Raw genomic sequence first — 27,419 nt, 5'->3', positions numbered from 1 at the left:
GGCTGTCGTCAGGAAATTTTGGAAGCCCTGGGTAATTGCCTCAAAATTTTAGGAGTAGGGGCAAAAAACAAGCATTTTTCTAGTTTCAGGACAATAACTTGTGTGTAAGTGTATGGATCTTTATGAAATTGTACTACAAGGTTCCATATCTCAAAAGGAAAGCTGGGTTTGAGTTTGGGGGTAATTGCCCTAAACGTTTTGGAATTTGGGGCCAAAAAGGGGCCTAAAAACAAGCATTTTTCTAGATTCCAGACAATTACTTGTGTTCAAGTGTATGGATAACTCTGAAATTGTACTGCAAGGTACCATACCACAAAGGAAAGGCTGGGATTGATTTTGGGGGTAATTGCCTCAAAAGTTTAGGAATTAGGGGCCAAAAAGGGGCAAAAAACAAGCATTTTTCTAGTTTCAGGACAATAACTTGTGTGTAAGTGTATGGATCTTTATGAAATTGTACTACAAGGTTCCATATCTCAAAAGGAAAGCTGGGTTTGAGTTTGGGGGTAATTGCCCAAAACGTTTAGGAATTTGGGGCCAAAAAGGGGCCTAAAAACAAGCATTTTTCTAGTTTCCAGACAATAACCTGTTCAAGTTTATGGATCTCTCTGAAATTGTACTGCAAGGTACCATACCACAAAGGGAAGGCTGGGATTGAGTTTGGCGGTGATGAATCATAAGGGGGTTCAAAAAATTTTTGGGAGGTTTTTTTTTTTCTTTAAAATTTTCCATTTTAAATTGGTTATTTCTGATTTATATATAAAAGCAAACAATAATGATATGGGTTGAATAGGTAAATCAAAATTTTTAAGTTCTTAGACCACATTCATTCTGTGTCAGAAACCTATGCTGTGTCAAATATTTAATCACAATCCAAATTCAGTGCTGTGTCAAGCTTGAATGTTGTGTCCATACTTGCCCCAACTGTTCAGGGTTTGACCTCTGCGGTCGTATCAAGCTGCGCCCAGCAGGGAGCATTTTATTAGTTACTGTTCTCTACTTAAGTTAGCCTCAACCAAGTGTTATGAGACTTACACACAATGCTTATTGCCACAAAATTTTTGGTAGCGTCACTTTTACTGTTCTTCAGTTATGTCCCTTTATAACTATATGATATGCAAGCAGGGGCATCATCTGTGTCCACATGTGGACACTATCCACATTTATTTTCGTCATGCTTGAAGATTTTGACTTGATATTTTTATGTAGTTTACACCATGACAAGTTATAGATCAAGTTAGAATTTCTTTCTATTACAATGAATTTGTAACAGGTAGGGGACTAAGTATTGCCATGCAATACTCACAGAATGCTTGTTGGTTTCATCTTTCAGGCGTCTTATCTCGAGTCGGCATTGTGAAAATAATGATTTAAAAATTTATATGGACTTAATTAAGTTCTTAGTTTAATTCTAATCACGAAATCGATCGATAGTCAAGGTTAACACTTTTTATGCAAATATTTATGCTAATTAGTTCAGAGCTCCAGATAAGCTGCTTATTTGCGTGATCACGCAATACAAATAATTAAAAACCTAATGTAATTGCCCATTGCAGGGTTCAATAACCCAATTATATGCCAAAACCATGAGTTCTTAACGCTTTTATTCGCTATCGTTTGCGTTATTTGCCCTTATCTGATTACAGTCGTCGTGTAATCTATTTTTATAATATTTATAATTGGAAATGTCCTTTCGTTCTTAAAATAGAGCCCTGCATCAAGTAGCTGTAATGGGTCCCTGTTGGAATTTTCCGTTGCTCAAAAGGTACAATTGTTTATGAAAACATTTCGATCTTCTCAGCGTTTATCCAATTAGCGTGTGACATGCTGTCATATTTTTTCGAATTGCTCGGGATTTATCATAACATACAATGAATTAAAACGAAAGTAAATGTCCGATAAAAATATTGAATAGAAGCATGTTTTCAGCTTCTTTTTGATAGCTGAGGGAAAGTTATGATGATAACAAGACTCAGCTAGTGATTTTAGGAAGCGTCAATTGAACGCACGGGCGTGTTTGCGTACCTTAACGAGAACATTGCTATAGAACGATAAACACGGGGTTTCGTCAAAAACAAAATCAGTTGGAAAAAGTGAAAGGCCAAATCAATTATGACATGATATGTAGTTGGAAAGCATCGGAAATCACAAGTTCTGATATGGGACAACTTAACCCAGATTTATGTAAATTGAATTAAACAAAAACAGTTTATATATTATTTTTTTCATTTTATTGTTGAGCCTTCGACTTTTGTCGAAAAAGTGAGACATAGCGATCCTACATTCCGTCGGTGGCGTCCACAAATATTCACTCTGTGGTTAAAGTTTTTGAAATTTTAATAACTTTCTTAAACTGTCCTGGATTTCTATCAAACTGGGACAGAAGCTTATTTATGATCATAAGATAATATTCAAAAGTAAATTTTGTGAAAAAAAAATTCCATTTTTTCCGTATTTTACTTATAAATGGACTTAGTTTTTCTGCCAGGAAACATTACATTCACTCTGTGGTTAAAGTTTTTTAAATTTTAATAACTTTCTTAAACTATCCTGGATTTCTACCAAACTAGGACAGAAGCTTGTTTATGATCATAAGATAATATTCAAAAGTAAATTTTGTAAAAAAAAAATTCCATTTTTTCCGTATTTTACTTATAAATGGACTTAGTTTTTCTGCCAGGAAACATTACATTCACTCTGTGGTTAAAGTTTTTGAAATTTTAACAACTTTCTTAAACTATCCTGGATTTGTACCAAACTTGGACAGAAGCTTGTTTATGATTAAAAACTAGTATCTAGAAGGAAATTTTGTTAAAATTTTGTTCCATTTTTTCCGTATTTTACTGATAAATGGACTTAGTTTTTCTTCCAGTTAACATTACATACAGTCTGCAGTTAAAGTTTTTTAAACATTTATTAGATTCATAAACTATCCTAATTCTTACCAAACTTGGACAGAAGCTACTTACAATCAAAAGATAGTATAGAGAGGAATATTTTTATTAATTTTTTTCCTCATTTTTGTTGAGCCTGCGATTAACAGCAAAAGTAGGCGAGACACTGGGTTACGCGGAACCCTTACAAATTTGTTGATGAATGAATACACATATACGTTTTTTACGTCAAATTATGCAGCTTTGATTTGGTCTAATTGTCCTGGATGCTTAAGATAGTTGTCTTATTGGCAAGTGCAGTATAACATTGTCATTTATTTACTTGATGTTGCAGAATTATTTGTAAATTTAAGTTGAATGTGGTCTCCATCATTAAACCACCCTATAAATCTCAAGGTTTTGGGGTATATCTTAAATATGGGAACATCTGGCAAATAGGTGAAAGGACTGGCAAAACTTTTTTACAGCACCTAAATTTCACATATATTACATAAAAATCTAAACACTTAGCCACACCTACCCCAACTATAAACTGATAAACTGTAGGGTGATCATATGTGATCTAGAAAGGCAATTAGTTACTGTCCAACTAGTGACACCAGCTGCAGTTTACATAAGTTTTGAGAAAATACAAAACTGACAGAACGTTTAAAAGGGGACACAAATTAATCGTACAATTGCTCGTCAGTGAATAAACCAAATAAAACAGCTAAGCACATATACAAAGAAAGAAACACATTTAAGATGGAAACACATCTGGGGTTGATATAATGTGATTATAACATGCCTAAATATTCAATATTGTGTTGATGAAAAAACCCAATACATTAAGGAGCTTGGTGGTGAAAAACCCAATTTGATATTTGCTTGATGGGTGAATTGGAATTGATAATGCAATTAAAAAACTTTATCACCCAATTACATAAAAAAATGGTGGGTAAAAACCCCAATTTGTGAATTCTTATCTGGAGCTCTGTTAGTTATAGGTGGCGCGTTACGCATTGTCAACAAGGAAGAAAAATGGTGATGAAAATTTCGACAAAAACGGCAGAAAAAAGGCACGGGCGTCAATAAAAAAGGGGCGGGCACTGCGCCCTGTTCAAACTTTGTAGCTAGAACACTGTCCTCTGAAACTACACAGCCAATTTTAATCAAACTTGGCCACAATCATAATTGGGGTATCTAGTTTAAAAAATGTGTCCTATGACCCCATCTGCCAACGAAGATGGTCGACTTGACTAAAAATAGAATATAGGGGTAAAATGTAAGTTTTGTCTAATATTTTGAAAACCTCTATAAAAAGAGAAAATCTGACAGTGGCAGAAATGTTCAGAATGGTGAGCTCTACCTATAATCTGTCTATGTTCGAACTGTCAGACAATTTTTTATTGGAGGTATTGCCCTAAAATGATGAATTTTACCCACTTTTTTTCCATTTTGCCTATAATCTTGAAAACTACAGCAGTTAGAGAGAAAATTATAACTGCAAAACTGATCAGCAAAACAAGATCTTCAAGTAAGTCAATATAGCGGAAATCATCAATCGACTCCTTATTAGAGTTGTTGCCCATTAATGACAATTTTTACCATTTTATATGCAGAAAATGTCTAAAATGTTTATTTGTACATTTTGTAAAAATATGCAAATTAAATGAGCTTTACCTTGCTGCTGATTCTTATTGATGAAAATATAGCTAAGATAGGTGATCAGGATGGTTGGAATGAGCAGGTGTGACTGGATGGAATGCTGCCCTGAAGTAGGCTTTCTCACTCGTCTGATGCAAAAAGTGTCAATTTTGAAAATAATTTGTCTTATTTCTTAACCTGTAAGACCCAGTGAATACATGACATACAAAATTACTTGGGTCTGAGAGATACTGAGTAGGGTATGGCAGTATGATAAAGGTCATATGCATTTCAACAAAAAATTCTGTATTTTCTGATTTTCCTCGACTTCTGGAAGTAGTCATTCCTGTAGAGTATTTGAATAACAACATGACAATAAATAATCTTAAAGCTACTTTATTTCATATTAAATTTTTGGGAGTTGAGACATGTTTTTATTTATATGCTATTCAGCTAATGATAAAACAATGGTGTGAAACACTGATAAAAAAGGAAAAAAATATCTATCGGATTACAGGTAATTATTTCTTACCATATATAAAAAATTCCATTTGACAAGCTTCTGGAGGAAAGCATATTGATTTTATTTCATTGAAATACTTTCATTATAAACTAGGGATGTCAACTCAGTGAACAATTACTAATCAAGTACTCTTTGGTTTTATCGAGCGATACTCGAGTACTCGCTCCCGAATATATCTACAACATGGAAACACAAAAATACATATTTTATATACTGTGGATTTGTTGTTCAACGGACAAAAAACGATCTACATAAATATCTGGGACAAGGAATTACACACCATAATTAATAGTTCATTACCTATAAGTACTAATGAAGTAAAAAAAAAACAATAATCTAATCAATGTAATTTTATGAACATCTATTTAAATTATTACAAGGAAAAATCATATCAAACAATAGTATTGGGTAATCGTTAAGAAAACACATTTAATGTTTACAAAGGTGTAAGGATTAGAAGTTTTAACTATTTACTGAGGGTCATCAGAGGATGCAAAGAATTTATTCTATTTGGAAACATTTTCTTGTCAACTATTATTGGGGACAGTCGGTTTTGCTACTTAAATTACAGTCTTCCAGACGAAAATATTTCCTCTGATGGTACCGATGTGATGGAATGTCTAAGACATGTTTAGTTTAAAGTGTTAGCCTAGGTATAGCCCACATATTTTCGGAGGCATTTTAAATGACAATTTTGCACAAACATTCGAAACAAAATGTATTTTATTTACTAGTATGATTTATCAGTGATGCCTATTCAATTTTCCGAAAGAGGTTCCCAAGAAGATCAATTTTATATAAAGAAGACAACAATATTCTAGCAGGAAACCGATTAGTCCAGAATCGTTTTGGTATTTGATACTCGGTACTACCGAGCGATACTTGAATACTCGAGTACTCGTTGACATCCCTATTATAAATTGTCTTCTTAGATTTTCCCTTTATTGTGTACACTCAAAACTGGTCCTTCATAAATTAAGTGCCAATTTCAAATCCTGAGATCAGACACTAGAATGCAGTATTTATACTACTAAAATAACAAGGTTCAATTTGTTAGCCGGCATGACATAAAAACAACAAATCAAAGAATTCAACTTTATATAACTAATATAGGACAATGGTGTTGAATAAAAATTACACCATTCCAGACGCTTTTGTTTTCCACATAATTAATATTACCAATAGTCAACAAGTTTCGGGTCGAATCTGATACCGATACCAGTAGTATATATGTCACATGTTACCTGTAACCTAATCTGTATGTTTTGCCTCTGTCAGGCGCACCACCAAACATTGTATTTGGGATTTGCTATATACACAGGTCATAATCACACCTGAACTTCGTCATTATACAGGGATTGACACCACTAAATTCAATCATTGACAAAAAAAAAATATCCACAAGTAGTTTCCTGTTGAAGTAAGAAAACCAGGACAGATTCAAACAGAAAGATTTTGAAAACAGATAAAACTGTACACCTTATAATCAGCATGACTTTATCAAATGACAATATGAATACTAAAAATCTAGGCTGAAAATAAGGTGTAGGTGTAATAGTTATACACCGAGGAATAGGTGTGTCTTGATAAGAAACCCCGTCGGCCGGAGGCCGGAGGGGTTTCTTATCCAGACACGCCGTATCCCGAGGTGTATAACTAACTTACACCCCATTCTTAACCCTATATTTGTTAACGTTAATTATTAAATGAAAAAAAAACCAAACCGATAGCATATTTATTGACAATATCAAACCATGATTTATAAGATTATTTTCTTATTACATGAAACCCCACTAGTAACCTTTCTTTTGGCTATCTTCGTTCAAATTTTGACAAGTGAGTATATTTTACAAATGTCAAAGTTGTTTTGCATATTCCCGTTAAATCCATGTGCTAATATGGATCAGCAGGTCAAGGTTGACTGTTTCGTGTATATTTATATTACAAACAAAAAATACATCATGCTCCTTGTATACAGTTGTCAATATGGACGGGTATAAGACGGACGACATTTTGTGGCAAAGGTTGAATTTGGTAGAACAGACTAAAGATAAAGGCACTATTACAACCCAAAGTACTAACCTTTATCAGTTAAATAAAGGTAATCATAATTGTATTTTATATCTTACGATTTTATAATAAAAAAAGCCCTCACATCCCCCCCCCCCTCTCTTCTCGAGAATAAACAAACATTCATATTCGGACATACTAAGGAATGGGTGTGTCTGCATTAGAAACCCGACTACCAGACACGCTCAACATACAAAGATAAAGATATTAATATTTAGCATTTTAGCAACCCACTCCCTTTTGGGGGCAATCAGGCGCTGAAACAGCCGGGGGTTCCCAACTCAAGAGAAAAAAGGGAGGAGGGTCAAAACCATTCAAATGGGGGGGGGGGGGGGGGGGGGGGGGGGGGGGTCCCCGTTTTTTTTTAAAGATCAATGCTTTAGAATAGAGACATATGACTGGGATAAAGAAAATTACCTTCAAGCAAAGGAGTATTTCAAGGATTATGATGTATTCAAAATAGATGCTTAATTTTTTTTCGCTATTGGAATTTCCTAAAATGTGTTTTTTAATATCTTGAAACAATTTGTAGTGAACACTAGTAGTAATTTCATGCTATTTAAAAAAATAATCAATTTCTATTGTTACGAATAACAATGGACTTTGTTTGCGGGATGAATGAAGCAGGGGTTTCCAGAAACCCCGCTCGTCACACCCTGTGGTCAAAATCCATTGTTATTCGTAACAATAGATCTATTCAATTTACACTTGTTTCAGAGACAGAAACTATGAAGCATAACAATAGAACTGGGGTGTAAGCGTTAATTCAGTCACGGACATGACAGAGTGTTCTAGTATTATTTATATTTCCTAAATCTTTAAAGTGGGTAGTAGATAACAGATTTCATTTACAAAAAGAGGTTTCTCATTTTAAGTCATTCAACTTTTCAGCTTACAAAGATGAAGATGAAATGATTCCAAAGAATGCCTCAGTGATTGTAGCCAGGATACCTAAATCTGATGCTCCAAAATCAAAAGGACCTAAAACTTTGTAAGTATATTTTGTGTGTCAAAAAGTCAGAAATACTTTAAAGGATATCATATACCATACATTCATTTTGATTTGACAATTTCTACTCTTCGTCATGGGACTTTGACTATCCTAGGCCTATTGCAGCGTACTTGCACCTTATTCCTCTGTTACATTTCTGCAGGGGACATTTTGCTATTTCATGGCAATCTTTTTTATGCCCCCGCCGTCACCGTAGGGGACATTAAGTGTTACCCTTGTCCATACGTAGGTATTTCCCAAAATTGGTTTCCGTTCTCTAACTTTAGTTTGCCTCAACCAAATGTTTTGAAACTTATTCACAATGTTTATTACTTCAAAGCACAAATCAAGTACGAATTTGGGTGGCGTCACTTTTACCGTTCTCGAGTTATGCCCTTTATAACGTTTTATACAAGCAGGTGCATCTGTGTCCCATGGAAACATTCTCCATTTATTTCAGTTTCAAATTATATGAGGAAATTGGATATTTTACGAGAAAAAAATTCGATGTAGCTAAAATTTACTGTGTTTTTCTACATTAACTTATTTCCTAATACATTTATCAATAATGTAGGTTTGTCACTTTTAAGGTGCCGTGTAATGAAATATTTGTTTTTCAAAATTAATGTTATCAATTACATGTTATAAATGACACTCAACTATTATTTAATTTCTTTTGCAGGAAGGCATATATAGAAGATCCAAAGCCAGTATGTTATTTATTTTTATAGTGGTATAGTATTGGGGTTAAATAAGGGTTTACAAGCGGGTTACAGTATTATGTCATAATGTTTGATTGTATTGTTTATAAATCATGTGCAATTACTTTTCAGATATATATGTTGTTTGTTATGATAGAAATCTGTTATGAATTACTTGTGTTAAAATATAAAATAACAATGTTTAATTATGTAAACATTATCCAATCATATTATTCACAATGGCATATCTGTATGAAGTGATAAAGAAAGTATGTAGACTTAATTGCATTTTGAATTAGCAGTGACATACTTTTTATCAAATAATTATGTAGAAAGTTTTCTTCCATTAGACCTACAAATTGATTTATATTGGATAGCATACCAAGCCTCTTGTCAAACATCTCAATTTAGAAGTATGTCCTGTTTGAACTTTTTGTTTTGAAAAACAATTTAGTCCCAATTTTAGTATTTGAAGTGTTAATGAATTCAACAATATAATGAATTTTATATTTGGGAAGATTAATTCTCTTTAATGTTTACCCTAATTCTTTTTATTCATAATGACATTTACAAGTCATTATTACAATGCCCCTCATCATAAAGCCCATAGTGTTAACATAGTGCAATATATTATTGAACTACTTAATTTAACAGATTCAAATGTTTCATGGTTGTAGAAAATTCATTGATTTATTTAATATGAACATGTTGAATATGTGCTTTCTGACTGCACATTTCAAATTAGTTGAAATTATGTATTTGGTTTTGCATTAAAATAAAATGTTCAGATTAATTAGGAAGAAACAAAAATAATCATGAATGAATGAAGTTTTTTTAATACTTATATATATAACAATGTATATTTTAGCAAACAGCTAACATGCAGATCAATGTTAATTACATATTTCATTAAATGTCAAGCTAACATTTATATTTGTATTTTGATAACCAATATGTTTGTTTATTGACATGTACCGATGCATTTGTTCATTGCAATAATTATTGTATATCTATGTAATGGTATAGGTCAGTTTAGGTAAATTTACTCGCCATTTACCCTTTCTCCTTATTTGGTATAAATACCCATTTTAAGCTTTTGATTGAGTTTTAAAAGGAGGACATGGGTTGAATTGGTGTAATCCAAACTTCTGTAGCAAAAAAAAATCTTTGACAGCTTTTTTTTGGGGTCTGATTCGTTTCTTTGAATCTGCTGATAACAGATTTTGAACCCGCATTAAAAAAGGTTAAAAAAGTAATCTATGCGATACAGCAATTTGAACTTTTGAATTATTTAATCATTACAAGTAAAATTATATTTAAAAGGTAATAATAAACTTTGTCAGTTAATTTTGTAATTTTTTGGAGTAAAAGACTGTTTGATTGAAGTTTGCCTAATGTTTAATGCATGTACATGATTATCTTTAAAGAGAAGGACTTTTTCAAATTACTCTAAAAGCAGAATTGAGAAATAGTAAATATAAACACCTCTTCCAAAATAAATTCCCTTTATCCTATGTCTTCCAAACTTTTAATAATCTGTATATCAATGACTTATTAGCTAATGTTGTCACAAATCAGGAATACTCTTTTAAGAGGCAGCTATATTATACATAAGTTTGTTACATTTTATATTTACTATTGTTTTACTATGAATATTGTGTTTATTCCATATACAATTGTTATATCTTTTTTACAAAGATACTTTATGAAGTTTACTCAATTTATTAACCTTCACTGACATTATGTTTTTGTTACAATGTCTTGGAAATACTATTTTGAAAATAAAAGCAGATGATTGAAGTATAAATATTGTTCATTGGAATGTAAATTTAACTGGGAACCAATAATTATCCTTTCACATCTACTTTTATCTTGTGAAATACTTGGTTACGAAGATAATTACATGTAGTTCTGCCATATACCATTTACTTTGGTTTTTGAAATGTGAATGTTAAAACTGATGTTTATTCATAGCAAAGGTGTCAACATTTCAATCTTCCAGAGAGTTAAATCCCAATTTGGAAAATTTTTAAAGGGAGATTTGCTTTTTTCCATATTTTTTATCTGACTTTTTGCAGTTCTATTGTTAATTTGAAAAAAAGTTACAATTAAATTGATCAGGGCATTATTATTTATCTTGCTAAAACCAACTATCAAGTTGCCAGGGCTCTCAAAATTGTTTAAAAAACACTGTTTTGACTAATTTGTAGACAAATTACTGCTTACAATAAATAGAGAAAGAAAAGACTGAGACTGATCAATAGAGGAAGCTTTCCAAATTTTGAAACAAATATTGGGAAGCTTCCATCAATATTGAGAGTTGACACCTATGTTATATATAAACTGGAAATATGATTTCATCATGTTCACACAGATTCTGTTGATTTTAAGCAATACAAAGCATTTGCTAAGCAGAATTTCAGAAATAATTCTTCTGTTAAATTCATTCATAATGAGCAATCATGAGGTTTGCTTGTCTTCATTTTGCCTAAAAATATCAAATTTTGTTTTTAATTGTATACAATTAATTACATTTAAATTATTGTTTACTATTGAAGTCTTTTTGAATACAAAAGTACAAGTGGTAGTATTCAAATGACCACAATACTTCAGATAGTACATTAAAAATAAAATTCCAGTGAATACTGATGTTTTTATCTTGCTATTGGCATGGATGTAAGTTGCTGGATCAAAGACAATGGTATTACTTTTCAATATCAACTTGTGAGCCCTTCCTTCTGATATTCATATATGTCTTGACTATCAGAATATCATTCTGTTTATAAGTCAACTGAATTATTGCCTCAATTCTGTAGTCTTATATCATTTTCTTGATTGCTTGCGTTTTAAAAAACTGGGAAAACATGACTAACAATTTAAGATCTTTGAATGCCACAATTGTGATTTTTTGCTCTTTTGGTCTTGTATTGAGAATTTTCTCTATTTAAAGTCTCTTTCAGCTTGGTTTTACAACTTAAATAGTAAATTAAACAAGATAACAACCCAATGACAAATATCTGTTATGTTGCAATGAATTCCGTTATTAGGATAATTTCTGCCATAGGTGTGAAGTATATTGTATATCCCCTCGGTGTACTAAATATAAAAATTAGGAGAAATGGTCTGATTGCCAGTGAGACAACTATCAAAAAAGACATAAGGAAAAGAATGTTAACAATTACAAGTCACCGTAAAGCCTCCAACAATGAGAAAAACCCTTAGTAAGCTTTACAAATCTATAGAAGTGTTTGCTTGTATGTGCATGTGTCCATCATCTCACCTGGTCATGCATTTGTCAAACATGCTACTTGGATTTTATTGTCAGTGTAAGATTTATGTGAAGTTCTTACATATACAGGCCTAGATGACACACACAGTGTCTTTATTAAAAAAAATGTTATTCTTGTGTAGATATTCAAAATGGAACAGTGTAATCTGTCAAATTGTTGACCAGTCACCTTTAACAAAGCCTTTAGATGTTATATGTTTGAAACATTGAGAAAATGGTTTTTAAACTACAATAATCAAAAATATATATGAGTTTATCTCAGTATGTACAAAGTGTATTTGTAAAACTTAGTTACATGTATGATGGTTACAATGTTTTAAAAATGAAAATTCGTGGAAAACTGATGTGTTTGCTGACTACATAAAACCATACATTAATTATGTAATTATAAGACATTTTATACATAACTGGACTCGAGAATTGTGGAAACCATATTGTGGTGAACTTTATAAACATTATCCATGAACTGAATTGATCAGTAATATGAACTTTACGTGATATGGTGCTATATGAACTTTACATAGTATGGTGTTAGATGAACTTTATTATCTGGAGTTGATATGGACTTCCAATTGCAGAATTGTTACAAATGGAGGACGTTCAATAAGAGGATATCATTTATCTAGAATGATCTTGATATCATCTGTCAAAATAAAAAATACACCAGTATCTCTCTTTGTTTCATTGTTGGTGTGTATGATTGTGTGTGAGAGTACAGTATTATGCTCTGTCCAGAGACTACATCAACAACAGTGAGCAGGGAAGAATGCCTAGAACAACTATACACAGATCCAGAGCTAATACTGTAATGATTTGTTTTCAACAATATTTTGGGTGACTTGTCAAGAACAAGGTAGGGAATTAATAATTGTTCTTTAAACTGTTTCAGAGTTCTACTTACAAAATGACGTATATTCATTCTTTAATATTCTTTGGAAGTCTTGTATCTTGGTCTTTATAGAATAATCTAACTGGAGTTTATACCAAAATACTATCCCAAGTTTCACATGAGAATAAATCTATTAGCAAGATGTTTACAATCATTTTAAAATCCTTTCAATACATCGGAAAAAGTTGCTGAGAGGACCTGATTATAACTTAGTCTAAAGAACTTAAAATAAGTGCTATAATCTTTTAGATACAAGTATGTTAATTTTTGGCCGGGTTTGGACAAAGTCCAAAACAGGCTTATTGTATTGTGATGTTGAGCAGGCGGCCAGGTTAAAGTGGGTACCTAACTTGTGTGATCAATTCCTACAGATTTCAACCCGAAACCCTGAAACTTCACAGAGAGATTGTACATATGTTGAAGTTGTGCTCCTGCTTTTATGGAATTGTTTGAGGATTTTTCCTAATTTTTCCATACTTAGTCATTTTAGCAAAATTCATGAAAGAGGGTACAAGTTTTGTGTAGTCAACTCCAACAGAAATTTTTCTCCTTTGTCCATGCATAGGAACTTGGTCATTTTTCAGCAAAATTGAGTCACAAATATTACAACCCTGCCATAGGAGACATTGACGTATTTTTTGTAATCTTTAATGTGTCTGTTGTTAGTTAGGGACATTGTAAAACTTCAAATTACCTGTATACATTGTATAACATGACACCACTATGACTTTTAAAAAGTTGGACAAATATGTCCATACCCATAACTTGACACTGAAATAGAAGAAATTTGTATGTAAATGTACAGTAAAGAAGTAAATTGGTTTCATGGAAAACTTCTGAAAGCACTTTTATTTGCAGTCGTATATTGGTATCACGTCGTCTACATTTATTCAGAAACCTATAATAGATGTATGTCAAATATTTAATTACAATCCAAATTCAGACCTGTATCAAGCTTGAATATTGTGTCCATTTTTGCCCCAACTGTTCAGGGTTAGACCTCTGCGGGCGTATCCAGCTGCGCTCAGCGAAGCAGTTTATTAAAATTGATGAAATTTTAGTTTAACGAAATTCCATCATCCACTTTGGGAGTGGGTTTTCACCATTATTTCTCTAAATTACTGTGTATTCATTATTATGTGTGGGATACCATTTTTTGTGATTTTCGTGGGTAAAGGTGATCCAGGAAGTTAAATGTTCAACAAAGTACAAATTTTCTGTAGGCTTGTGTGCAGACTTTGCAAAACCATGAAATCAAATATTCATGAAAATATAATTTTTCCTCAATTTCATGTTAATTGGTACCCATGAAAATAAATGATAATGGAAAACATTATAAAGCTTCACATCAAGGGCTTTCAGAATGAAAATTTGATTAGCAGCATTCAACATATCTTCAATAATGTTAACCTAAGGCATTGTCATTAGCCCATTTTCATTGATTTTGCATTGTAAATTCATCCTTTACCACTACCCATGAAAAGTTTGATAAATTGTCTTTCATGGTTCAACATTTACTCCGAAAAGCTACTTTGTATAAAAAGCCAGGTTTACAGACAAAGATGACATGGCATATCATATGGGGTTATCACCATAAGATGATTTGATGTTCTGTCATGCCAAGACATTTGACTTTAAGACAAGTTTAAATTATTGATTTTTAAAGAATGCTTTTTGGGTCAGAACTCTTATTTTTTGACATAGACTTGTGATACTTGATAATAAAGTTTGAACAATCTTACAGTTTAAACTACACACACATACCCCAAAATCATATTATTTGTAAGACTTCCAATGTTTTTATCTATGGGGCATTTATGCACACCTCCTCCTTATTGCATTTTTTGCAAGTAAGCCTGTTTGTGCCAGAACTTCATAATGAACCAACTTAGAATTATAATATTGTGCATGGATCATCATAAATGACATTAGCATTGGAGATGCATACTAACATGACCAACACATGATTGTGACCAGACGTCAATACATATTAATGTGGTAACTAAGTTTTTCCAGGTTAACTTATATATGTCATACATATACTTTCATGACTAACTTTGTCATCATTGTCAAATTATTTATATTTATCCTGCATTTGATCTTTCTACTATATAAATACAGGTGTACAGATAACATGAAATTATAAATGTTTATAAACTCCTGGTACCCTGCTTCTGTTGCGAGCGAAAGGTTATGTTTAAATTACTGATTATGTCACAGTTCAATTTGGGGTCCTCATTACGGTTGCATTAAAGTCATGTTGATTCATTCAAAAACAAATTCAGCTAAAATCACCCTCTGTTTAAGCTCAATGTTAAACTGCAGGATAAAAACATTATTTGTACCATGTATGAAAATATAAAGTTTATTGTTTATGTTACTCACTACGAAACAGGAGAAACGCTTGGCGAGCCTCACTTATCTCATTTTCTAAAGCTCTTACAAATAAATTTTATATTTTCCTACACTGTATGAATATTGCATATTTTTGGCAAGTTTGCTGGGTCACTTACCATATTTGGCAAGTTTTTTTATCACTTGTCAGACCTGCATTACCATCATGACTTAATAGGTGACCTGACTTTTGACCTCAAGTTGAAATTATTGATCTTTACAAACTTGTCTGCAATAATTTTTATGCCCCCACCATAGCAGAGGGGGCATTGAGTTTTACTCTTGTCTGTCTGTACGTCCTGAAATTGGTTTGCGTTCTCTAACTTTAGTTTGCCTCAACCAAATGTTATGAATCTTATACACAATGCTTATTACCACAAAACACATATCAAGTTTGAATTTAATGGCATCACTTTACTGTTCTAGAGTTATGCTTTTTTAAAATTGCTGAATTTTTCGTTTCCGTTCTCTTAAGTTTGCCTCAACCAAATGTTATGAAACTTATACACAATGCTTATTACCACAAAACTCAGATCAAGTTCACATTTTGGTAGCATTACTTATACAGTTCTTGAGTTATGTCTCTTTATAACGTTATATGCAAGCAGGGGAATCATCTGTGTCCCATGGACACATTCCCCATTTATTGTATGATATTTGGTCTTCGTATATCCAGAAAACCATAGACTTTCAGCTGTAAACCAGCCTGACAAACATATGAATAGCTTTAAGTCCAAAGTGGTTATAAGATGATGATTGGAACAAATAACCATATACACTGGTTAGAAATCAGACTTGAATATATCATAAGATACCAGATAAATCATCGTCATAGATCATCATTTGTGTTTATAGTAACTACTACAGCCATTTATCACTTAAATGTGTTCTTATTACATGTGATATAATTAATTATGTGATTCCCATTTTAGTGTGAATTACATGTAGATTCCACCACTGCATTAAGTGTGTTACAATATTTCTCCACTCGAGCCAGTTAAATTTTAATATTTAATGCAAGAGACTTGCTGAGCTTTTTAAATAATTAAAATTTAACTGTTGAGAATCGAGAAATATCATAATACATGAGTCATGGTGGTGGAATATTTTTCTCTAATGAATTTTAGATGATATCTAAACAAAGTTTATCCTTCCTTTTCAAAGATTTGCAGAAAGTTGTGTTCTCAAATGTGACATCATCAGGCATGGTCGCCTTTTTATACGACCGCAAACAAATTTTTGTGGTCATATATTGGTATGACGTTGGCGTCGTCGTCGTCTGGCGTCGTCCGAAGACACATTGGTTTTCGCACTCTAACTTTAGTTTAAGTGAATGGATCTTTATGAAATTTTACCACAAGGTTCAATACCACAAAAGGAAGGTTGGGATTGATTTTGGGGGTTATGGTAATAACAGTAAAGGAATTAGGGGCCAAAAATAAGCATTTTTGTAACTTCCAGACATAACTTGTGTGTTAGTGTATGGATCTCTCTGACATTGTACCACAAGGTTCCATATCACTAAAGGAATGCTGGGATTGATTTTGGGGGTAATTGCCTCCAAATTTTAGGAATTAGGGGCCAAAAAAGGGGCAAAAAACAAGCATTTTTCTAGTTTCATGACAATAACTTGTGTGTAAGTGTATGGATCTTTCTGAAATTGTACTACAAGGTTCCATATCACAAAGGGAAAGCTGGGTTTGAGTTTGGGGGTAATTGCCCGAAACGTTTAGGAATTGGGGCCAAAAAGGGGCCAAAAATAAGCATTTTTTTCTAGTTTCCAGACAATAACTTGTGTTCAAGTGTATGGATCTCTCTGAAATTGTACTGCAAGGTACCATACCACAAAGGGAAGGCTGGGATTGAGTTTGGGGGTGATGAATCATAATGGGGGTTCAAAAAATTTTGGGGGGGGATTTATTTTTTTTTTCCTTTTTTTTCTTTTTTTCCTTTTTTGTTTCTTTTAAAATTTTCCATTTTAAGTTGGTTATTTCTGATTTATATTTAAAATCAAATAATAATGATATGGTAGGAGATACACACCAAACAGGATGTGTAAATTATTATATAATAAGTATTGTGCAATAGCAAGAAATTTTCAATTGCACAGTATTGCACAATAGCAAGAAATCTTCAATTGCACAGTATTGCGCAATAGCAAGAAATCTTCAATTGCACAGTATTGCGCAATAGCAAGAAATATCCAATAGCACAATATTGCGCAATAGCAAGAAATTGTCAATTGTACAGTATTGCGCAATAGCAAGAAATATTTAATAGCACAGGATTGTGCAAAAGAAGATACTTCCTATAAATTGCTTATTTCTTGACCAATTTCAATGGGGTTTTATTCTTGATTTCATGGGGTTCTTTAATATGCTGAATCTAAAGGGTCCAAAATTAAACTTTGTTTGATTTCATCAAAAATTGAATTATTGGGGTTCTTTGATATGCTGAATCTAACTGTGTATTTAGATTCTTAAATTTTGGTTCCGTTTTCAAATTGGTCTACATTAAGGTCCAAAGGGTCCAAAATTAAACTTAGTTTGATTTTAACAAAAATTGAATTCTTAGGGTTCTTTGATATGCTGAATCTAAACATGTATTTAGATTTTTGATTATGGGCCCAGTTTTCAAGTTGGTCCAAATCGGGGTCCAAAATTAAACTTTGTTTGATTTCAACAAAAATTGAATATATGGGGTTCTTTGATATGCTGAATCTAACCATGTATTTAGATTTTTGATTTTTGGGCCCCATTATCAACTTTGTCCACATTGAGGTCAAAAGGGTCCAAAATTAAACTTTGTTTGATTTCATCAAAAATTGAATTATTGGGGTTCTTTGATATGCCGAATCTAACCGTGTATTTAGATTCTTAATTTTTGGTTCCGTTTTCAAATTGGTCTACATTAAGGTCCAAAGGGTCCAAAATTAAACTTAGTTTGATTTTAACAAAAATTGAATTCTTAGGGTTCTTTGATATGCTGAATCTAAACATGTATTTAGATTTTTGATTATGGGCCCAGTTTTCAAGTTGGTCCAAATCGGGGTCCAAAATTAAACTTTGTTTGATTTCAACAAAAATTGAATATATGGGGTTCTTTGATATGCTGAATCTAACCATGTATTTAGATTTTTGATTTTTGGGTCCCGTTATCAACTTTGTCCACATTGAGGTCAAAAGGGTCCAAAATTAAACTTTGTTTGATTTCATCAAAAATTGAATTATTGGGGTTCTTTGATATGCCAAATCTAACCGTTTATTTAGATTCTTAATTTTTGGTTCCGTTTTCAAATTGGTCTACATTAAGGTCCAAAGGGTCCAAAATTAAACTTAGTTTGATTTTAACAAAAATTGAATTCTTAGGGTTCTTTGATATGCTGAATCTAAACATGTATTTAGATTTTTGATTATGGGCCCAGTTTTCAAGTTGGTCCAAATCGGGGTCCAAAATTAAACTTTGTTTGATTTCAACAAAAATTGATTATATGGGGTTCTTTGATATGCTGAATCTAACCATGTATTTAGATTTTTGATTTTTGGGCCCCGTCATCAACTTTGTCCACATTGAGGTCAAAAGGGTCCAAAATTAAACTTTGTTTGATTTCATCAAAAATTTAATTATTGGGGTTCTTTGATATGCCGAATCTAACCGTGTATTTAGATTCTTAATCTTTGGTTCCGTTTTCAAATTGGTCTACATTAAGGTCCAAAGGGTCCAAAATTAAACTTAGTTTGATTTTAACAAAAATTGAATTCTTAGGGTTCTTTGATATGCTGAATCTAAACATGTATTTAGATTTTTGATTATGGGCCCAGTTTTCAAGTTGGTCCAAATCGGGGTCCAAAATTAAACTTTGTTTGATTTCAACAAAAATTGAATATATGGGGTTCTTTGATATGCTGAATCTAACCATGTATTTAGATTTTTGATTTTTGGGCCCCGTTATCAACTTTGTCCACATTGAGGTCAAAAGGGTCCAAAATTAAACTTTGTTTGATTTCATCAAAAATTGAATTATTGGGGTTCTTTGATATGCTGAATCTAACCATGTATTTAGATTTTGGATATTGGACCATAATAGGTGAATGTCCAATTTAAAATTTTTAAGTTCTTAGACCACATTCAATCTGTGTTAGAAACCTATGCTGTGTCAAATATTTAATCACAATCCAAATCCAAAGCTGTATCAAGCTTGAATGTTGTGTCCATACTTCCCGCAACTGTTCAGGGTTCGACCTCTGCGGTCGTATAAAGCTGCGCCCTGCGGAGCATTTTATTTCATGAATCATAATAGGAAATTCAGAAGTAACCAAGAACATTTGATGTCATAATTAAATTTTGATCAATCATTTGCTGAGAACAAAGTTTTATCTAGAGATGAGAAATATTTTTCTCACACCAGTCAAAAAAATGTAAAAAAGCATGAAAATTAGAGAAATATGATTCTTGAATAACCATTACATTAATCATGCTAGAGACCAAAAGTTTCTGAAACCAATTCATGAAACATTTGAGAGCGTCGTAACCAATAAGACCTTAGTTTTAGTACCATTCCATAATATATAAACGGAAATTAAGAATATTCATTACAGTTGTTGGTTTTTTTCACATCTGTCCCAAATTAAACTTAAAGGGAGGATGTTTGTATTATGAATAAAAGGAGATGAGCGTTATACATCAATGAAACAGCAACCAAAAACACGCACAAAACATAGGACATCTAGAGGGCAAAATTGAGAGTCCATATGGTAGATGTTTGAGACATTTTGAATGTGTGTTTTTTCCATCATGCCCAATCTATTTGTTCTTGCTCAGTTTGTTTTTGAACTTTGGTTTATTTGTTAAAAAACTATGATGACTGAAAATTCCATCCATGTCTGTTTACTGTGCATGACAGTGAGCAGAAAGTCTTTATGCTGATCAGTCAGTTTTCTCATTATTTACTTTTCAAGATATGTTAAGCAATTTATAAATATGCTATGAGAATGACTATTCAACGGCAGACTTTATTCAAAGATTTGTATGAATTATGCTGCTCCTCTAACTATTTCATTGTGGAACATATTTTCATTAAAACTTAGTTACCTGGAATCACATTTTGATTATATCTTTAAAAATCTAACCAGTCTGAAATAATTTGGCAGGCAAATGTAAGGAAAAATCCAGATATTTAAATGGTGAAATTCTGCTGGCAGGTAGACAGTTTCCTTGCAATAACCCATGAACATGCATGAAATATTTGCCACTGGACGTTAAGCAAACAACAATCAAATAATCCTTGATAGATTGGAATATAGCACTTTATGTTATTTCTGTGCAATTACCCATGAACTTTTCAACCAAAGCTTTTCAAATTTAAATATTTTGTTACTGATGACAAAATGGGTGTCAAGTTCTACATTGAAAATTTTCATTTTTTATTGTTCAGGAGATATGATCCTTAATGGATTGGGAAAAATAAGCACAGAACATGACAGCTCAACCTTACATTAAAGCGCCATACATTAGAATATATATATAAAAAAAAAATTGTCCCCCGTGCAACACGTTGCGGGGGACATGGAAATACCAGGCGTCCGCCCATCCGGTCTTGTTAGCGCTCTCACATGTACAATTCTAGCCAGATTTTTATGAAACTTATATCATCGGTTTATATCAGCAATGTCTTGGATGAGTTCGAAAATCAGTGCAGATAAATTATTTTTAAAAGAGTTATGCCCCTTGGAAACATTAGTTTTATGGAAATTGCATTGTTAGCGCTCTCATGTGTACAATTCTTGCCAGAATTTTATGAAACTTATATCATAGGTTTATATTAGCAATGTCTTAGATGAGTTCGAAAATCAGTGCTGTTTAATTATTTTTAAAAGAGTTATGCCCCTTGGAAACATTGATTATATTGAAAATTGCATCGTTAGCGCTCTCATTTGTACAATTCTTACCAGATTTTTATGAAACTTATATCATAGGTTTACATTAGCAATGTCTTGGACGAGTTCGAAAATCAGTGCCAATCAATTACTTTTAAAAGAGTTATGCCCCTTGGAAACATTAATTTTATGGAAAATTGCATCATTAGCGCTCTCATTTGTATGATTCTTGCCAGAATTTTATGAAACTTAAATCATGGGTTTATATTAGCAATGTCTTTGACGAATAAGAATATCAGTGCCGATCAATAATTTTTAAAAGAGTTATGCCCCTTGGAAATATTAATTATATGGAAAATTGCCTTATGAGCCCTCTAATGTATACAATTCTTGCCAGAGTTTTTTGAAATTTATATTATAAGTTTATATCATCAATGGATTTGAAGACACTTTCGAAAATAAGTTCTGATCAAATATTTTTAACGAGTTATGCTCTTTGGAAATACAAATTATAATGGAAATCGCATTGTATTTGCTCTGAAACCTTCATTTCCCTTAAGATATTAATAAAATGTTTTAAAGAATGAAAAAAATGTGCTTTTTTTAATTATCGCCCTTGTACCTTGGATAGATAAAATATGTGCAACGCAGGGGACATTGGAACTCTGTTCTTTTAAAGGAACTCTGTTCTTTTATTTACTTTAAAAGTTATGTTGGAACATAGGGATGATAATCAAGCAACAGCATCAACGGCGTTAATTATTTGTATAAATACCTATATGCCTCATACCTTGTATAGAGATGTTTTTTGTTTCTGTCTGTCATATGTCCTTTGTCCTTGACATTATTTTATGGTCTATCGAAGGTCGGTGGTTTTCTCTGGGCACTATGGCTTCCTCCACCAATAAAAACTGGCCGCCACGAAATAGCCCAAAAGTGGTGCTTAAAAGTGGCGTTAAAACACCAAAAAATCAAAAAATCAAATTATTTTATGGTTCAGTGACTTCTTAAAAAAATTGTATATGATAGTTTGTAATGTGAATTTCTCACTTATTATGAGTAATAGGATAACTATCTTTGGTATATGTGATATTTGAAAAGTCTGCTTGGCCATCAGACATTGTTCAGCTGACCTCGACCTTATGTCATCAATGTTCAAGGTTAAATTTTCGTAGTCCATATCTGATATGCTATAAGCAACTACATTTGATTATGGAATGACTGTAAGGTGTACATTTCTGACTGTCCTTGACCTCATTTTTATGGTTAATTGGTCAATGTTAAGCTTTTGTGGTTAGATCTGTATCATAGATATTATAAGCAATAGATCAACTGTATTTGGTGTATTGAATGATTGAATTGTGTACATATCTGTCTAGCAGGTTTCATCTGACCTTGACCTTTTTCATGGTTCAATGGACGCAGTTCAGTTTTTATATTGGTATCTCGTCGTCAGCGTCGTCCGAAGACATTTGGTTTCCGGACAATAACTATGGTATAAGTAAATAGAAATCTATGAAATTTAAACACAAGGTTTATAACCACAAAAGGAAGGTTGGGATTGATTTTGGCGGTCGAATCCAGCTGCGCTCGGCGAAGCAATTTATTGTGGTTTGGCCTGTTTCTCAAGTACTATAAGCAATAGTTCAACTAAATTTGGATTATGGAATGATTGTAAGGTGTACATGTCTGTCTGACAGGTTTCATCTGACATTGACCTAATTTTTCTGAGATAATATAAGCAATAGGTCTAATATATTTAGTACTAGTATATGGAATGATTGCTTGGTGAACATGTAGTCTAGCAGGGTTGAACTGACCTTGGCTTCATTTTAATGGTTCCTTGGTCAACATTAAGTTTCGTAACCAGATCTATACTTTAAGTAATATGTTTACTATATTTGGTGTATGGTATGATTGTAAGGTGTACATGTCAAACTGGTAGGGTTCATCTGACATTGACCTCATTGGCATGGATCATTGATAATTTTTAGTTTGTGTGAGACATTTTAGTGTGTGCACTCTTGTTTTTGCTTTTCTTTCTTCTTACCTCTGTAGATTTATCACTATTCACAACATTTTATTCATTGCCTCCATATTCTAAGTGTCTTAACTGGGAGCCTTGTCCATGCAAAACCAAGTCCCTGCTTTCATGCCTATTGATCCATTTGAAAAAGGAACAAGTAAAAGATCAGTTATAGATATGTCTGTGTTAACTTCATGTACAAGAGTTCCATTTCACAAACAAAGAGTATTTCTTGAAACAAAAACATAACTGTTGGTAATATGATATTGGTCTATCAAAGTTGTCTTTCGACAAACGCTTTGATTGCTTGCAATAACTTATGTTCTCCATAAAGAATATTGTTTGCTAAAGTGCATATTGTTCCTTGGTATTATTTGAACTCACATTCTGATATCTGATACATATATCTTTATGTAGCGTTTCCTAAAATAGCAATAATTTAATTCACATTTTTGTTCATTCTTCAATGCATTCGCAATAATAAATGCACGCAATAATTTCTGAATTTACAGTATAGTAAAATCCAGATCTAAACCCGTCTGTTTTTGAAAAGTACATAAAAATCAAGTACAGACATGACAGATGTCAGTTTACACGGACTTTAATTTAGAGAATTGAAATGTTTGTGTTAAGCTGTTCCTGATGTAGCCAAATGTCTATTGGAATACACCTTGATACAGAAGACGTAATGGTTGACAATTTGTTGCAGTTGAATATATGATAAGGAGCCTTTGGAGGAATGACTGGTAAACAAGTTAATCAAATTAAGGATTATACAAAAAATGAAAACAAAAGTAGGTGTATTTGTTTACTTAAGTATTGCTTGGGAAATTGTTCTTTGACAAGTCACCTGAAAATGAGGGAGAGAGAGAGAGAGAGAGAGTGAAGATGATATTAAATGTCCTATTGTGTGTACTATGAAAGTTGATTTTGAGAAGAGTTTTTATTTTATGATAACCAATATTTAAATGCTTTTGATTGTCTTTTATAAATAGCAACCGCAAGTCAAGTTACCAGATCCAGTCATTAATAAGGAGAACCTTGCAGAGGTGGGTTTACCTTTATAAAATTTGATTTAAGTAGAAGGATGCTTGATAAATACTTGGAATTCTAACAAGTTAATGGTGAATTTGAGAAAAGAGAAAAAGACTTTATATATTGTTCATTATTTGAAGATAGGAATGTCAATTACATGTAAGAGGAATGTCAATTACATGTAAGATATACATTAATATTTATATGGGAGGTGTTTTTATTAGAAATAGACACTGTGGTTATTTTTTCAAATCCCACATATACTTGATATTTGTAAATCATAGATCCATACTGACATCATAAGATCTGAAGTACACGCCATGAAAATTGCCTTATTACACTTTGTGCCTTTGCATTTAAACAGTAACCAAAAATATTAATGGCTACATATCAAATTCTGAAACTAATATCAAATTTTTTCATATGGATTTGCCGTCGATTTATGAAAAAATAGTTTTATGAAATGCATCAAAAGAATGAAATTTATTGTAGATTGCAGATTTGGTGACAGCAGTAGGATCTGAGGAGGACAAGATTAAAGCAATGATGACACAGTCTACTAAAGACTTTGATCCAGCCAAGTATGAACTCTTAAAATACTCATTGGGATAAAAGTTAATTGCATAATGTGTTGCTCTTTATGAATAGTCAGCTTGTAAAAGATAATATTTCAAGACATGGAACACTAATTTAAAGCTTTAAGAACAAAATTTTGAAGAAAAGGGGTGAAAAAGTACTGATATATCATATGGTTCTAAATTTTATCTTAAAAGAAAGATTGATAAGTTGTATGACTTATTATTGGTTAACCAAATTGGACATTTTTTTAATGCTGTAAGGAAGAGTGATCATGTAAAAGATTTATTATAATTTCAGTTATCAAAAGAAGCTGCCAACAGGAACACCATCACCATCCTATATATGTTTTAAATGTAACAAGCCTGGACATTTCATCCATAATTGTCCAAATGCTGCTGCCAACACCGTAAGTTTGAGAAGTATTTAGTGAGACCATTTCATCCTTCATTTACTGCCAACAAAGTCAGTTTTATATGTAACAAGCCAGGACGTTTTATATCTCACAAGTACGGACATTTCATCCTTAATTGTCAGCACAATAATTTTTTTATAGAGCCAGGTCATATCACCCTTAACTGCCAGCACAGTGAAATTTTTATAACAAGCTTGGACACTTCATTCATTCCCAATGCTCTCATTCGTAGAGTAAGTGTTTCAGGACACTAATGCTAATGTTGATATAGTAGGCTTACATTAGGAGATTATATAAGATACATGTAAGACAGAACAGTTCCCTATAGTGTTCTTAGAGATAGCGTGTAATACTCACCATGATAGTCAACTAATTTGCCATTTCAGAATCAATAGGTCTGTGTGTATTTCAATATTTGTATTCCAAAATAAGATTAACTTTAAGCAATTGTTTAAATGTGAAAACCATGTACACTGTTCTCTGTATGTATTTTGTTATAAAATGTCAAAATATTAAAACATTGTGGTTAATAGTAAAAGTTTTATAAATTTCAGGAAACAACTGGCTCTCCTAAAACAACAGAAGTAAATGACATTAGAATGAAGAGACCAACAGGGATTCCTCATACTTTCCTTACTGTTGCCAAAAAATCTGAACCTGGAGCTATGTCACTTGGAGGGGGCAGATTTGCTGTGCCTACTATAGATCAGTATGTATTTTCTTAAAGGATTGTGTAGTGTATAAAGCTCATCAATGTTTCTGTGCGACAGCAGATCAGGTAGTGAATAAAAAGATGCATGTACTTATAAAATTATAATAAAAGTAAGAAAACATGGTATGAATGCCTTGAGACAACTCTCCACCAGAGACAAAATGACGTAGAAGTTTAGCAACTATAAGTCACTGTACAGCCTTCAACAATGAGCAAAACCATAATGCATAACAAGCTATAAAAGGCCCAGAAATGATAAATGTAAAACAATTCAAACTAGAAAACTAACGGCATGCATGACTCGGTCGTCACATGGTCTAGTTAAAATTGGTTCTAGTCTTTTAATAGTCTGAGATTGCTCTGACATCTGATGGCCTTTTTTTTAGGAATGACTGGGGCCATGGGGCAGCAAGTTTCTATCTTGAAATAGTAATAGATTCATTTTCATGTAGATAAATCATACATCATTCAATTGCTTATTTGTTTTACTCTGTGAATATGTAACTCCTATTTTAATAAGTTGAGAACTATTCTACCAATGCTTTTCAAACTTAAACATGTTACTGATGCCAGTTAACCTGCGAAAGGTATGTGGTTCTCTTCAGGCACTACAGCTTCCTTCACTAATGAAAAGGTTGATTTTTAATGTATTTAAACCATAAATGTTTAGAAAAAATAAAATAAATGAAATATAATGACTTCTTTCACAGGGAAGCATTTAAGAAAGGAAAGAAAGAGAGACCACCATTTTTACCAGCTCTACCAGAAGAGAAGAGAGAAGATGTGTCAGTACCTTCAGAACTAACATGCTTATTATGTAAAGATCTATTAACAGATGCTGTAGTTATACCATGTTGTGGAAATAGTTACTGTGATGAATGTAAGTGCATTTTTACTAGAAAGCAATAAAAAAAAAAAAAAAGGAGATGTGGTATGATTGCCAATGAGACAACTATCCACCAAAGTTCAAATGAAGTGGATGTAAGCAATTATAGGCAAAATTTGGTTTAATAGTGGTATTTGAAAAAAAAAGGTACGAGTTAGAACACATGGTCAAAAATTTTCAAAAAGGCAAAGAAAAAAAATCTTATTTATATAAAGGGTTATACTTTAAAGTTGGAATGTTAAATTTGCTGAAAAATGGAACTCAGCATATATTTTATAGTTCATTACATTTTGTGAAAATTTTCATCATTTGATACTTTTAAAAATATTATCTGGAAATCAAAGTTGTGAAATAGGTGAATCCTCTGACATGAAGACCAACCTATACCTTGAACACTTTTAGGTATGGTATAAAATTGTGAAAAAGATCTTAAGAAAAAGAAAAACGAACTTAGCTACGTAAATTTTGGGCTCAATGTTACTAATTGTTGTCACAATAATGAATTGCCTTTTTAAGTTT

General features: G+C 32.3%; 1 protein-coding gene across 1 annotated transcript in view; it reads left to right on the top strand.

Annotated features, from left to right (window-relative positions):
- The window catches only part of LOC127708643 (E3 ubiquitin-protein ligase RBBP6-like), a 71,173-nt gene that overhangs the window by 23,263 nt on the left and 20,491 nt on the right, over positions 1 to 27,419 (top strand). Inside the window, exons 3-9 of the mRNA XM_052213685.1 lie at positions 8,002 to 8,101; positions 8,784 to 8,811; positions 24,272 to 24,325; positions 24,804 to 24,892; positions 25,188 to 25,296; positions 25,857 to 26,011; positions 26,725 to 26,894. Of these exons, the coding sequence (XP_052069645.1) occupies positions 8,002 to 8,101; positions 8,784 to 8,811; positions 24,272 to 24,325; positions 24,804 to 24,892; positions 25,188 to 25,296; positions 25,857 to 26,011; positions 26,725 to 26,894 (705 nt within the window). The remainder of the gene's footprint in view (positions 1 to 8,001; positions 8,102 to 8,783; positions 8,812 to 24,271; positions 24,326 to 24,803; positions 24,893 to 25,187; positions 25,297 to 25,856; positions 26,012 to 26,724; positions 26,895 to 27,419) is intronic.

Source organism: Mytilus californianus, unplaced genomic scaffold (genome assembly GCF_021869535.1).
Source record: "Mytilus californianus isolate M0D057914Y unplaced genomic scaffold, xbMytCali1.0.p SCAF_7, whole genome shotgun sequence".
Lineage (NCBI taxonomy): Eukaryota > Metazoa > Mollusca > Bivalvia > Mytilida > Mytilidae > Mytilus > Mytilus californianus.
This window is presented reverse-complemented; position numbering and strand designations above follow the sequence as displayed.